Consider the following 14,296-nt stretch of genomic DNA (forward strand, 5'->3'; position numbering starts at 1 on the left):
AGTCCCCCTTCCTTCTCAGTACTGCATGCTAAATTAGATTTTTTTTTATTCTTGGTGTATTAACATATAGCAACCAATCAGAATCAATCGTATAACAATTTGACGTAAGCTGAGTATATTTTGATTGCTAGCCATGACTTATTGCACTTGAAGCAGAACTATGGCAATCTTCCAAAAAAATTGTGAAAATTACGTTTTTGTTTTGTTTTTTATTGCAGTAGAAATGTAGTTTGTCTAATATAAAATATTCTGACCTTCCTGTTCACATTCTTCTATTGTGTATACATTCCATCTACACACATCACACAGTGCTGTTTTAAAAGGTTATCTCTGTGTTGGAATATTTCTGCCTGCTCTTCCTCATACATTTCAATGCAGCTTTTGTTTTATATATTAATGAATATTTACACCCCTTTTAACTCCGCTTGTAATTTTTATTATTAGTTTCTTAAACCAATTCATACAAATTACACAATGTTCTAAAAGTTGCAAGAATAATGTATTTAAGGGTGACTAAATGCCGGGTCACACTTGTGCAATGCGGGAAGGCTGCGAATTTGCAGCCTGTTCCCGCATCGCAAACGCATATTTGGCAGTTCACACTGCCATATGCGATACGCTGGGGGTGTCAATGAATTGTTAACGACACCCCCAGTTTGATCGCATATCGCAGTGCGATCTTTACAGTTCGCACAGGATCGGATCGCACAAGTGTGAACCACTATGCGATCCGATCCTGATGCGGCTGAAAGAATGCCTCATGTGCGACTTTTGTGCGGGTGCAGTGCGAATTTAGCCATACAAAGTGTATGGCTGAATTCGCACTGCACATCCGATCGCATGTAATGAAGGAGCAGTGCGCTCCGATGTGAACCGCCACTAATGCTTTTCATACCTTTTTGTAGACTTTATTTTTATTTATACAGTATGTAGGAATTCTAGAATCTCTAATATCTCATCTTCTCTTTAGGTTTATCTCTGTCAGATCCACCAGGCAATGGCCTCTCACTCGGAGTGATCATTGGAGCTGTTATTGGAATTCTTGTTCTTCTTGCTGCAATTATCGCAGTTGTTGTTTGGATAAGTAAGTATAAGTAATAAGAATTAAAACTTTTCACTGACACACTAATAATAGATTTTCTTAGGGTGTTTGTATGCAGTACAGGGGAAAAACACATTAGATGTTGGTCTGTAATATGCATGTGTGTGTAAATTCTGAGTTAGTGGTTGTCTGATTTTTAAATTACCCATAGACATGAAATGAGATTATTATTATTATTATTATTATTATTATACAGGACTTATATAGCGCCAACAGTTTGCGCAGTGCTTTACAACATGAAGGCAGACATTACAGTTACAATACAATTTGGTATAAAAGGAATCAGAAGGCCCTGCTCATTAGAGCTTACAATCTAAGAGATTCATGAGATCTGGCTGTTTTCAAGATCTGCTTGTATGTAGGTGGGCAATAAGTGACAGTCTCAACTCAGGGGAAAGAGATTCACATGTTATAAAATCTTGTCTAGTTACCCTAATCTCCCGGAGATATGGTGGCAGTGGGATTTTCTGTGATGTGTACTATGCCAGCCCTCCCCTCCATAGCCATCATGTGGAAGGCTGTAAGTGAGACACAAAGCACTGTGAGAGACTTCATACACACTAATGTTTTTCATAAGCTTAAAAAAAAGAAAAAAAATGCTAATTATTTTGTGCCAGCTTGTAGTAGAATTTTAGGAGCATTTAGTGCCGGTTCACATTTATGCGGTTTGCGTGATCGCATGTAATTTGGAGCGCACTGCTCCTAAATTACATGCGATCTCCTTTGCGGATGCGAGTTCAGCCATACACTTTGTATGGCTAAATTCGCAGCGCATCCGCAGCAAACTCGCACATGAGGCTTTTTTTGAGGCGCATCAGAATCGGATCGCATAGACCCAGAACAAGCATGTGCATATTATCCGTTCTCATAAAGCTTACAATCTGATCACACTCCAAAAAAAAAGAAAAAAAACACCATATACAAGTAAAGCAACTGTTCTTAAATAATAATCACAATAATAATATTGGATAAACCAGATGCTGCTCTTGGTCAGCACCTGTCATGGTACACGATGGTTTCTCTGAATAGCATAGCATGTGTGCTGACACTAACTTTGCTGTATTCTTACTAATATTACTATGCAGTAAATCAATAGCAGCTTCCATAGTTTTTCCTGAAAGACATATGTAAAGTTAATCCAGCGATCTCCCCTACTGAGCTATAGTTCTCTGACAGGGGGACGCTCACCCCCGCCAAAACACTCTGATCAGTTCTCTCCCAACCATGACACTACCTGCCTGGAGTTTGCATGCTCTCCCTGTGCCTGCGTGGGTTTACTCCGGTTTCCTCCCACACTCCAAAGACATGCTGGTAGGTTAACAGCCGGTTCACATAGGAGCGACCCGACTTGCCGGGGCGGCCTGTGAAGTCGCGGTGCACAGCGCGCACCGCGACCTCGGATCGGCATGCACAGACTTCATATCATTGAAGTCAATGCAGGTCTCTCCAGGTCGCCCCAAAGTAGTACAGGACCCTTTTTCTAAGTCGGAGCCACTTGTGTCGCTCCTATTAGAACGGGTCCTGTGCTAATCTATGGCAGGCGACCCACGGCAACTTGTCAGGCGACCAGGCGCCTGACAAGTCGCCCCAGTGTGAACCGGCTCTTATTGGATCCTGTATAAAAAAAAAAAAAATTGGCCTTACTGTGTATGTATGTGAGTTAGGGACCTTAGATTGTAAGCTCCTTGAGGGCAGGGACTGATGTGAATGTACAATGTATATGTAAAAGAGCTGCGTAAATTGACAGCGCTATATAAGTACCTAAAATAAATAAATAAAAATAAAGCTGAGCTTAAGGCCCTTTTCAAACTTGTGCGGGCTTAAAAGTTGCTGCGAATTTTTGACGTGATTTTACCGCAATTTTTTTGCCGCAATTTTGACTGGACATGAAGCAATTTCTATGTCTATGGACCTCAAAATGCATCAAAGTCAGGCCAAAGTAGTGCAGGGACTACTTTGAAATCATTGCAACTTGAAGTCGCACAGATATGAACGGTACTCATTGGAAATCATGGAGCGTGACTGTCATGCAACTTTGCAGTCCCAAATTGCAGGACAATTCGCACAAGTGTGAAAGGGGCCTTAGTCTAAATTTCCACTATTGCGACTTAGAGTGTGACTTTGGTGCGAATTTGATCCAACTTTATACTCTCTGGATCAAAGTCGCATCAAACGTTGTATCAAAGTAGCGCAGGCACCTTTTCAAAGTCACTGATTTTCAAAGTCGCATAGATGGGAATAGATGCCATTGAAATCAATAAGCTGTGACTTTTCATGTGACTTTGTGTGTTCAAAGTCGATTGACATCACACTAGTGGAAACAAATCCTTAGTCTACGTTTCCAGTATTGCGATTTAGAATGCAACTTTGATCCAACTTTACACTCTCTGGATCAAAGTCGCATCAAAAGTTGCATCTAAGTAGTGCAAGTACCTTTTCAAAGTCGCTAATTTTCAAAGCCGCATAGATGGGAATGGGTGCCATTGATTAGTTACACTAGTGGAAACGTAGACTTAAGCCGTGTACACACGCACGGATTGTTGGCCAACCAATCGGCCGTCTTTTGTCCAGTGTTGTTTGTTGGTTGAAATGTACTCTAGACTTGCACTGGACTTTTGTTGGCCAACAAAAACCAACTTCAGAAGTGATGTCATGTGATGGTTGACTTTCCGTGTGTTTTTTCTTCTCTGAGCATGCCCAGTCTTGCTCATCAGATTTTTGTCTGCTGAAATCTGTACTGACTGAGGAACAATCAGCCGTTCTTTGTTGGCCAACAAAAATTTTATAGCCTGCACACCAGATTTTTTTTGGCCAAAAATTTGCAGTTGGCTGTCGGAAGCATCACACTAACAAGCCTGCAATCGGCAGATCGGACGTTGGCCGACAATTTACGGCCAACAAGCTGTGCGTGTGTACGGGGCTTTAGTGTGGTTGCCTGTACTATGATCATTGTAGACTGTGAGCTGAGACCCCCGAGTGCTTCCAGATACACCGACAGTCCCCCCTCCCCCATGTCCTGTGTGAATTATTTCTTAATTTTCTCATGAATTAGGATGTACAGGATGCATCCTTACTGATGAGAGAACACTGGGCGGGAACCTCTGATCAGCTCCTCCCATCCTGTATACGCCCACTAGCTACACAGGAACAGTGCCCCTCCCTGGAAGTGATGTCACTAGCTTTCAGTAACCACACCCACTTGCTGTTCTTGGACTCAGCAGGAAGAGGGATTGAAGTCATGTGACAGCACTGAATACTGCAGAATAAAGGGAGAAAACTGGGATTTTTTCATTTTGACACATAAGGCTGAACTCTGCTCACATTAATGATTGCAGGGGAGAATTTAAGGTGTTAGGCTGGACTTCCGTGTTAATGTATTCTATGGTAAGTATAACATGCTTGTTATTTTTAAAGGAAAAAAAATGAAACTTTAGTATCACTTTAAAACAAAACTTATTTAAACAAACCATAGAACGTATGTGCTTTTTGACATCAAAGAAAACAGGCAGAGAATGAGAAACCTATTGGAGCATTGCTTAATTAACTCCTGGTATTCCTGCAGTCCTACATATTACAGGTAGTGGAGAACAACCATCATGTAGCGGGGCGTAGCAGAACCTGCATATGTAATGGACAAATATGGCTGCCCCATGTACAAGGATTTCAAAATATTATCAAACGCCGATAAATTTTTTACATAAAACACATCTTTTACAGCTTTTACATAGTAAACCATGCAATCCGTTGAACCCATTTTTTTTCTCAACTCCGACGAATGTCCAGCTCTGAACTTAACTCTGAATCAAATTAAAATGTATGGAGTTCTGGTTTTTGGCTCCTAACTCCATGTCTTTATATTTCAGAGAAGAACAAGACTGGCTACAAAAGCACCAACAGTGAGTACTCTTCTTCCATGTTCCTCTGTCTATTGATGTGTTACTTTCTCATTTTCTGTGTAGAATTTTAGATTATGATTTATAGACCATAAATCGTTATGCAGGGTGCATGTGGAGAAATTAATTATGTAGGTAAAATCTTCTAAAACTGGTTAGACATGCTTAATTTTTCAGTTCATCCGAATGGATTCCCCGATCCACACAAGTGATGTGGATAGAGGAATCCTCCCCAATGGGACACTGTATAGTCTTACAGCGAGGACTCCTCCACTGTCAGAATACACGGTCAGTGCTGCAGCGGCTGATCAAATAAAAGATTTCCAACAGTCCTGTTCAACAGAAGATGAACCAATCAACTTCTGTCAAACAGGGAGGGCCGCACATAGATCAAAATCCGATCTGTGTTTACCCAGCTTAAAGAAGAGTTCCACCCAAAAGTGGAACTTCTGCTCTTTTGCTTCCTCCTCCCCTCTGGTGCCACATTTGGCACCTTTCAGGGGGGAGGGGGAACGGGTACCTGTTTTTGACAGTTACCCTTCCTCACCTCCTGGGAGACAGCACCCTGGCGCCGTCCACCGGAAGTTCCATCCTCCTTCTCCCTCCCCCGCCGACGAGAATGAGTGTGCTTCGCGCATGCGCAGTAGGGAACCGACTGTGAAGCTGAAAGGCTTCACTGCCAGTTTCCCTTAGAAGGAATGGCGGGGGCAGCACCCAGCAGCCGATCCGAAAATCGGCTGGGGTGCTGACATCGCAGGCTCCCTGGACAGGTAAGTGTCTACAGTATATATTAAAAGTCAGCAGGTACAGTATTTGTAGCTGCTGACTTTAAATTTTTCTTTCTCTAGGCGGAACTCCTCTTTAAGCATGATGCACAATGTAATACAAGCTGCTGTCGCAACCTAATCATTATCACTATTAGTACTTTCTGCACACACACACGCCTCACACAAATGAAGGTACTTGCACACGGCAGTGATGTAAGAACATCAGATATTTCTGGCAGAAAAATCGTGAGAATCTGCTGTTTAGCACTTGCATGTATTTACATGTATCCTTGCATATGTGTACACCCATGCAAAAATTAATCTAGTTTTTTTAAATAAAGGTGGTGTATACGTATAAAAATACTGACTGGCAATGCAGGTATTTTTTATTTTTTTACTGCTCTATATGCAGCGCAAGTTTATGTGCCTGTATGTATAGGAAAATTAAATACAATGGGCTGCCATTAGATCAGTAAAGAAAAATGCCTAAATGCCTATAAATGTGGCATTCTTTGGCATCCTATGAACAAGAGGCTATACACAAAGAAAGGAAAGTGGTAATGAGTCGAGTTTGTTCATTTCAAATAGTTTTTTTATTGTATTTTCAACAACAAACAGGTTACATGAACAGTTTAGCAAACAGTCGATAACCAACTTTTATCATGTAATAAAGGAAAACAAGGGGAGGTGGAGCAGGTATATAATGCATAAGTGTGGATTACAAGCACTGCCATCTAGTGTTTGAAAGTGAGATAACAAATAAGGAATCATCACATTTAAAACAGTAATTCTGTTTAGTGCTCTAATGCCATCTAGCGACCATAGTCAGAAGTGCGAGCTCGGGCGAGTTAGTCTGGATGAGAAGAAAGCTGTCAGTTAGCAAATTGTGTGGTGTACCAAGCTGTCCATTGTTGCCATTTAACGTTTTCTTTCTGGAATGATTCACACTTATGAGTCATGAGCATTTCATATGTATGGTGAGTCTGTGTGGTGTTTATAATCTCTGTTAGAGAAGGGGGTTGAGTACATTTCCATTTTCTGGTAATAGAGATTCTGGTTGCCAAGAGTATGTGGAGAGCAACCGTGCGTGAATGCACCGGGATGTGGTCAATTGGCAGGTTCAGTAGGGCTAGTTCGGGGGATGGGGGAACGTGCTGTTTTATGATTGTGGAGAGTAATTGAAATACCTCAGTCCATAGCGTGGCTATAGGTGTGCAATCCCATAGAATGTGTTGTGAGTGTACCCAAGTGTCCACACCCCCTCCAACATGTAGCCGGGGAATCTCCTTTAAACTTAGCCAGGAGTGGTGGCGTGAGGTACTTTCTAAGGGAGATCTTCGTGTGTAGCTCTCTGTGTGAGGCACTCAGGGTGGCCCTGTGACCTAGGGTGAAAGCTTTCGTCCACTGGCGAGGTGAGAACACAACCCCTATGTCACGCTCCCACTTCACGAGGAGGCGGGTCTTCGCGAATAGTCGTTTTTATCCGAGTATAGGGTAGATTAACGAAATGCCTTCGATTGTCTACGAGGGAGATGACAAATAAGTCCACAGTGTAGTGGGGATGCTTGGACGTAGTTGGGGATTTCGGCGAAGGCAGGCGGTTAATTGGCCATAGCGAAACCATTTAGAGGCGCCCAGGTGCAGTTCCGTAGATATTTGAGCGAAGGGTTTAAGTTCGCCGTATGAGTACAATGATTCCAGCTGGATGGGATTATCATTGGGCCATGAACGCAAGTCGATATCTGGGACAATCTGGAGACTGAGTCATTTTTGTTCTTGTGATCAGTCCTAACAGAAGCTGTTACCTATTGCTATCATTAAAGTGGTTGTAAATCTCAGACATGAATTCTCAACCAAGCATATCCCTCTATAGTGTGTACTTATCTCAATGCAGAGCACTAAGTGTAATTTCTGTCTGCTGCCTCATTCCTCTGCTATCAGTATGAATCACTTCTGACAAGTGTAGCACCCTCCTAGGTAGGTGCTTGTGTGCGAGTATAGTTTTTGGCTTTGTCTGCCTATCAGAGGAGCAGCAAGCAAATCTATATTGCTTTCTGCCTACCAGAGAGCAGGATCTGTGAGTTAGGTCTGCTCATGGTGCTCAGTGTGTGATTCATCTGGTCTAGGAAGTGTTTCACGCTGGTCCAATAGGGAGGCATATTGGACAGAGGAGGAAATCTGACCAATGGGTACATAGGCTTTGATACAGCCCCAGTGATTGGCACAGACTGATTGTCTCGGTGAATTGTGGGGTGTGGTCTAAAATCCAGGAGCAAATGTGCTATGGGGTCTTTGGATGGTGAGCATAGTCCCGGAGGGAGGGTGGTGGCTGCCTCCTCCTCTGTAGAAGAGGAACGTGGTCACAGGCAGTCTAGGATAGTCAGAGGACGGGTGTCAGCAGGTGGAGTGAAAGGGGGTACTAGGTGTGTATCCCGAAGATAATTTATCCCAGCAAGTCATCTACATAGAGACTTAATTCTAAATTCATCTAAGTGGCAAGGTGAATCAGCAGCCTGGCTGCATCTTCAGACAGGAGCCCTCATCTATTGTGAATTGTTCAAGTTGGAGTATCCCACTCTTCCCTTCTCCCATCCCTAATTTAAATAAAACCACAAAAACAACTACATCCCCTAGACTGTTCATTGACTGAGCCAGAGAGTAAAGAGTTAAATTGTGCATGCTGCAGTTGCTATCGTTAACCCAGGGGGATCCCAAAGTGAACAATCCAGCAGTCCTCTAGGGGGCAGTGTTACACAAGTTTTCGTGACACCAAGAGAGAAATGGTGACTGGGAAGGAAGTTCCAGCAGATTGACAGCCTCAGCTCTGTTCCTGTGTGCTTTGTGAAGGGGAGTGTGTCCCTTCCCTCCAATCAGCTCTCTGAGCTATCCTCAATGAGCTCTGCAGTGTTAAGTCAGTTCTCAGTCCCCTGTTTTCTGAACTCTCAGAAGCTTTATAAATTCTGCACTTTGAACGGATGAAGTTAAGGCTGCAGATAAACAGGTACAACTTATGTAGGAGGATTTGTTTAATCTCTGTGTTTCACCTGAGGCCAGTCACTTTACTGGGTATAAAAAAGGAACGGACGGAGGGCGCACCAGCCTAGCGCATTATCTTTAAAACAATTTATTAAAACAAAATAGCATACACATTGTACTCACAAAACAAGTTGGAACACGGGCAAACATGTGCAATCAAGGATCACCAAGACTCTCCACTGGGCTTCCTCAACTGATGCAGGCCGTGGTGGGATGTGGACCTCCAAAAAACCACTTACGTGTTTCGGGGTGTCCCCCCTTCATCGATGAACACCCTGAAATGCGTAAGCGGTTTTTTGGAGGTCCATATCCCACCACGGCCTGCATCAGTAGAGGAAGCCCAGTGGAGAGTCTTGGTGGTCCTTGATTGCACATGTTTGCCCGTGTTCCAACTTGTTTTGTGAGTACAATGTGTATGCTATTTTGTTTAAATAAATTGTTTTAAAGATAATGCGCTAGGCTGGTGCGCCCTCCGTCCGTTCCTTTTTTAGAGTCTGTTTGGGTTACCACAACCTGTTGAGAGTGGCAGCACAGCTGGGACTACGTCCATTCAACCTGAATCACATTCTCAGGATACCCGTATCAGTATAACCCCTCAAGCGCAGGAGTCATTTGTCTTTTGTACTTTACTGGGTATATGTAAGGGTTTACAACTACTTTAACCACTTGCCGACCGCCGCACGACTATCTACGGCGGCGGTCAGCCCCTCACAGGCAAAGTGACGTAGGTCTACGTCGCTCGCCTGTGAGGGTTTAGGGAGCGAGCGCGCGCCGCCGGAGGCGCGCTCCCGCGTGGTCACGGACCCCCCCCGCGCGTGTGACCAGCGGACCCGATCGCCGCCGGCCACTCTGCGATCGGCGGGGGAGAGGGAGAAAGTCAGGCAGCTTGTGTAAACAAGCTGCCTGTCATTCTCCTCTCTGTATGAGAGATGATCACATGGATCTACTATGTAGATCCATTGATCACTCTGCATACAGTTGAAGCCACAGCCAATCACAGTTAGAATCACGCCCCTAGGGACACACACAGCCCCTCCCTCTCAAATAAAGTTAACCCCTTCACTACCAGTGTATTTTTACAGTAACAGTGCATATGTATAGCACTGATTACTGTAGAAATGTCACTGGCAACCCCAAAAGTGTCAAAAATGTCAGTCAAGGGTCCGATCTGTCCGCCGCAATGTCGCAGTACCGCAAAAAAAATCGCAGATCGCCGCCATTACGCGTTAAAAAAAAAAACAACAAAAATGACAAAAATCTTTCCCTTTGTTAGTAAACGCAATAACTTTTGCGCAAACCAATCAAAATACGCTTTTTGCGATTTTTTTTTACCAAACATAGGTAGCGTAAAACAAATTGGCCGAAAATATTAAAAAATTTTGATTTTTACATTTTTTTTTGGGGGAATTTCATATAAAAAAAAGGGAAAAATATTGCTATTTTTGCAAAATTTACGCTCTTTTTTTGTTTATAGCGCGTGATCAAAAAATCGCACAGGTGATCAAATACCGCCAAAAGAAAGCTCTGTTTGTGGGAAAAAAAGGACGCCAAATTCGTTTAGGTACAGCGTCGCACGACCGCGCAATTGTCCGTTAAAGTCACGCAGTGCCGAATCGCAAAATACCTCTGGTCGTTTAGCAGCCAAATCCTCCGGGGCTTAAGTGGTTAAAGGTCAGTACCATTTACATTTTGTCATATAAACATCACCCGACAAATACATCTTAATAATATAATTATCTGTGCAATGAGAAGAAAAGAGACACAGAAGAGTCAGTTCCGAGTCCCACTATGGTTATGGTAGTAGTTGCTACCTCTGCCATCTGTCTTGTTACACCATTAAAATGCACTGTATACTGGCTATGTGTGTGAGTTTTATCTGGTATTACATTGATATACAGTAGCTCTGTTTGCAGTATAATGGAAATACATGGTGATCATTACTTTATATTTTACAGATTCTGACACCTCTTCTGATTACTTCATAAAAGGGAAGGCCTGAATGTAAGTTTTTAGTTCTCCAATAATGTTCTGATATGTAAGATGGCATGTTTCTGAAAACAACCAACTAGATAGAAGTAATTCTTCACAATAATCTCAAGCATAAGGAGCATTCTTCACACTGTCCCATCACATAAATGTATCATGAGTTGTAGATATAGGCATTTTTATCAGGGGTTCCCTGAGACCTGAAAGTTATTTAAAGGGTTCTTCTGTGTTGAAAGGGCTAAGAAAGGCTGAACCTAGATACTGATTCACATCCTTGATGAAGGTTATAAAATTAATTTTATCAACATATTGTTTTTACCGGCAGGCATTCCGAACCTCTGACACATATCAGGCTCACCTTGCCTTATAGTGCAGGGGCTGGTTGCTACTGCAAACTGATTATGAGGAACCTGTTTTGAACTTACCTGCCTCATGTTGATATTGGATCATACATAGTTGGAGTATCTGGCTCTGTTTAAGCTACTGAATATGTGGATATGTAGAACCTCAATGAGATACCCCAGAACAATGTGATTGTATGCTGCCTATGTTGTAGACTAAGCAGTCACCAAGGCCATTGTAGCATAAGTTGGAGAGAGTTCTCAGCATAAGTGCAAGTATTCATAGATATATCTTCACACCTGAAGACTACAGTATCATTGTCTTGACATTATTCTGCGGTCATCACCTGGCAGCTTTTTATTGTGGTCAGTCTGATCTATTGGTCCGTCAGTCTGTTCTGCCCGCCATGATCCAATTCGCAGTGGGAAATATGTCTTGGTCTCTCTGGCCCTGAGGAAGCCTTTTGCAAAACGCGTCGGCTTGCTGGGGACCCTTAGATCGTGCTCCATCAGAGACCTTAAACATCACCATCTGATATCAAGTATCAGCATTCCCCAATGGGAATTGTTTTCTACACATGCGTTTTTTTCTTTTTTTATATGTTATGTATGGGATTTATGTCCTTTTGATGTACATTTTTTAATATGTGTATAATAAAGATGTGTTTTATACAAATTAAGTGATATTCATGATCCTCCTCCTCCCACCGGCCTCGAGAGCCCCATCTTTTTTTTCCTTTTTGCAATTTCTTTAAAGAAATGTTTAATATGTTATATAATGAGGAGGAACCTTTGGAGAAAAAAATAAGTCCAAGGTAAACATATCTTACATTTTCGTTTTTTTTAGGAAATGTCACAGTTGTGGTACTACTCATTTGAGCATTTGCAGGAATCAAACATTATATTATGTGTATATATATTGTGAGGGATTAGCTCGGTGGCGGGTGTGGATGACCCCTTGGGGGGGTTCGTTACACAGGGAGATAGCCGAGAAGTGGTTGCAAACAACAGTGTATGGTTTTATTCTTGCAATTTTCTTCACACAAGTGCAAGCATCAAAACATCAAAAATAAAAATAAAACACAAAATAAATCCTTGCCACTGTGGGCGGCTACCTTCACACACAGGAACCTACCTAAGGACAAAAAAATTATGAGAGGGGTGGTTCCTAAGAAGGCCTCTTGATAAATACCAGGAGGAACACTCAGACTAAGGGGTGTCTAAAAGTGTGCCTATTGATCCCAAAGTAGCATATACAAAAAACATCTATGAATGCGATGGAAACAAGGATTGCCTCCAAAGCCTTCACAAAACAAGGGTGATCAGATATAGGCACCAAGAAAACACTATGATGGCTGAGTGGTAGTGAAAAAATAGCGATATATTTATTAGGCACTTGTGCCTGGTGAATGAACTGTGAACAAGACTGGACACAAATACATATATAAAAACATTAAAATCATGTACATGCAATGGATTGCATCAACACAGACCACAATACAGAAAAATAATTGTATACTGGAATGGTTCAAAAAAGATCAGAGAAAATAAACCCAGCCGGTAGATGAGGATGTATATTGCCTACAAAGTTCCTGAATCAGATCACAGGTATGCCTGTGTAAAGGAAAAAAGGTAGTTAAAAAACCTATAGCAAGAACCTGCAGGAAGATATTGGAGAGGAAAGGTCCACTTGATCAAATTCCGGTATCAGATGGAAGGGTTAAGATGGTGCTGTAAGTATTGCTGTAAAGGAAATTTTTCCAAAGTAGATGAAATAAGCACCGATGGATGGTATAGTCCCTGATAATGTGAACCGACCAAAGAGCAGGTATAGTTTCCTCCTTAAAATATCGTAGGCACTGTTTGTGGAGTTACAGACTATCCGTTCAGTAGTTACTCGTCATATCCCAGTGGTAATGGGGGAAGAGTGCGGGTAGGTCCTCCGTGCCAACTATGAGAGGGGATAGATACCGTGCAATAATCAGGCCAATATTAAAGGTAGTTCATACCTCCGAGTGTGAAGCAGTGATATCCCGGTGGCTCATGCAGGCTGCTAGACGGCGTGATCCCGTTCAGTGCTTGCTCCAGCTTCGCTTCCGCGTAGTGACGAGCGGGTCCGAGGTGGCCGGCCCCACGTCACATCCGGTGGTGGCGAGCAGCAGAATCAAGGGAGCCGTAGCTAAGCCGAGGCTGCGGGGATCTCCTGAACACTCAGGAGAGATAGGTCCGGGTGGCACAATCCAATTGAGAAACTTGCTGACGCGTTTCACCGACCTTACGTCGGTTTCATCGGAGCTAATTGGTGGGGGGTCATGGGTTCCTTTATATGGTGAATAATGATTGAATGATCAAACACATATGTGTAAAACCAGACAAAAATCATTAAGGTGAATAACCATTGTCTGGCCACCAGATGTCAGTAAGCCATTTAAATGCTATAAAGGAAGCCATGCAACCCCGCCTGGCGTTATTTGTACAAAATGCATCACACTGGCTGCTGATACAAAACCACAATTACTCAATATGCTGCTCATTGAAAACAAGGAATTAAACAAGAGCTAGCTGATGTGGTAGTGTATGGCTGCACAAGTGGATGTAAACAATTATGATTAAAAATAACATTTAAAAGTTAGGGGTCTCAAAAAAACCCACTGTGCCAAAAGAAAGCACAGGGGTGCTAGTGACCAAGCATCATATACAATGTGCAAGTAGAGTCAAACTTGAAGACTGAAAAAACTTAATGATACACAGTGCTGGTTGGTGACAAAAAATTCCCGATAAAGGGTGCTGAATTGTACGTCCAGCAATGAATTTGATAATGGATAACAATTCAGCAGACACGCCCAAGTATCATGTATGAAAGGTACCAGGGGTTAAGTGCACCATCCACCCCAGGTGGAAAGAGGAAAGTATCGCCAGCGACAATAGCCACAATGAGCAAATTAAACCATGAAGAGAAAACCAAGATTCAAAACTCTATAGACACAAAGGGTCCCCCTGTGGGAAATGAGTCCATGATGGTTACCCACTATACTTATATATATGTATAAATATGTAGGGAACCATACACAGGACATAAATAAATTGGCATATAGGGGTATACCCATAGGGGTATCCAAAGAGGGAATTAATTTAGAAAAGGAATAGACAGAAATGGCAGGATAAAGATGA

The 14,296-nt window shown here is 42.6% G+C and overlaps 1 protein-coding gene across 3 annotated transcripts in view; it reads left to right on the forward strand.

The window, feature by feature from the left end:
• The window catches only part of LOC309559451 (class I histocompatibility antigen, F10 alpha chain-like), a 751,751-nt gene that overhangs the window by 119,203 nt on the left and 618,252 nt on the right, over positions 1 to 14,296 (forward strand). For 2 of the 3 annotated variants that reach the window (XM_082262719.1, XM_082262718.1), the window contains exons 5-6: positions 986 to 1,084; positions 4,966 to 4,998. The exons of the other annotated variant lie outside the window; for it this stretch is intronic. In XM_082262719.1, coding sequence (XP_082118845.1) covers positions 986 to 1,084; positions 4,966 to 4,998 — 132 coding nt within the window. The remainder of the gene's footprint in view (positions 1 to 985; positions 1,085 to 4,965; positions 4,999 to 14,296) is intronic. 3 annotated transcript variants of the gene reach the window in all.

The sequence above is a fragment of the Pelophylax lessonae genome (genome assembly GCF_965119305.1).
Source record: "Pelophylax lessonae genome assembly, chromosome: 7".
Taxonomy (NCBI): domain Eukaryota; kingdom Metazoa; phylum Chordata; class Amphibia; order Anura; family Ranidae; genus Pelophylax; species Pelophylax lessonae.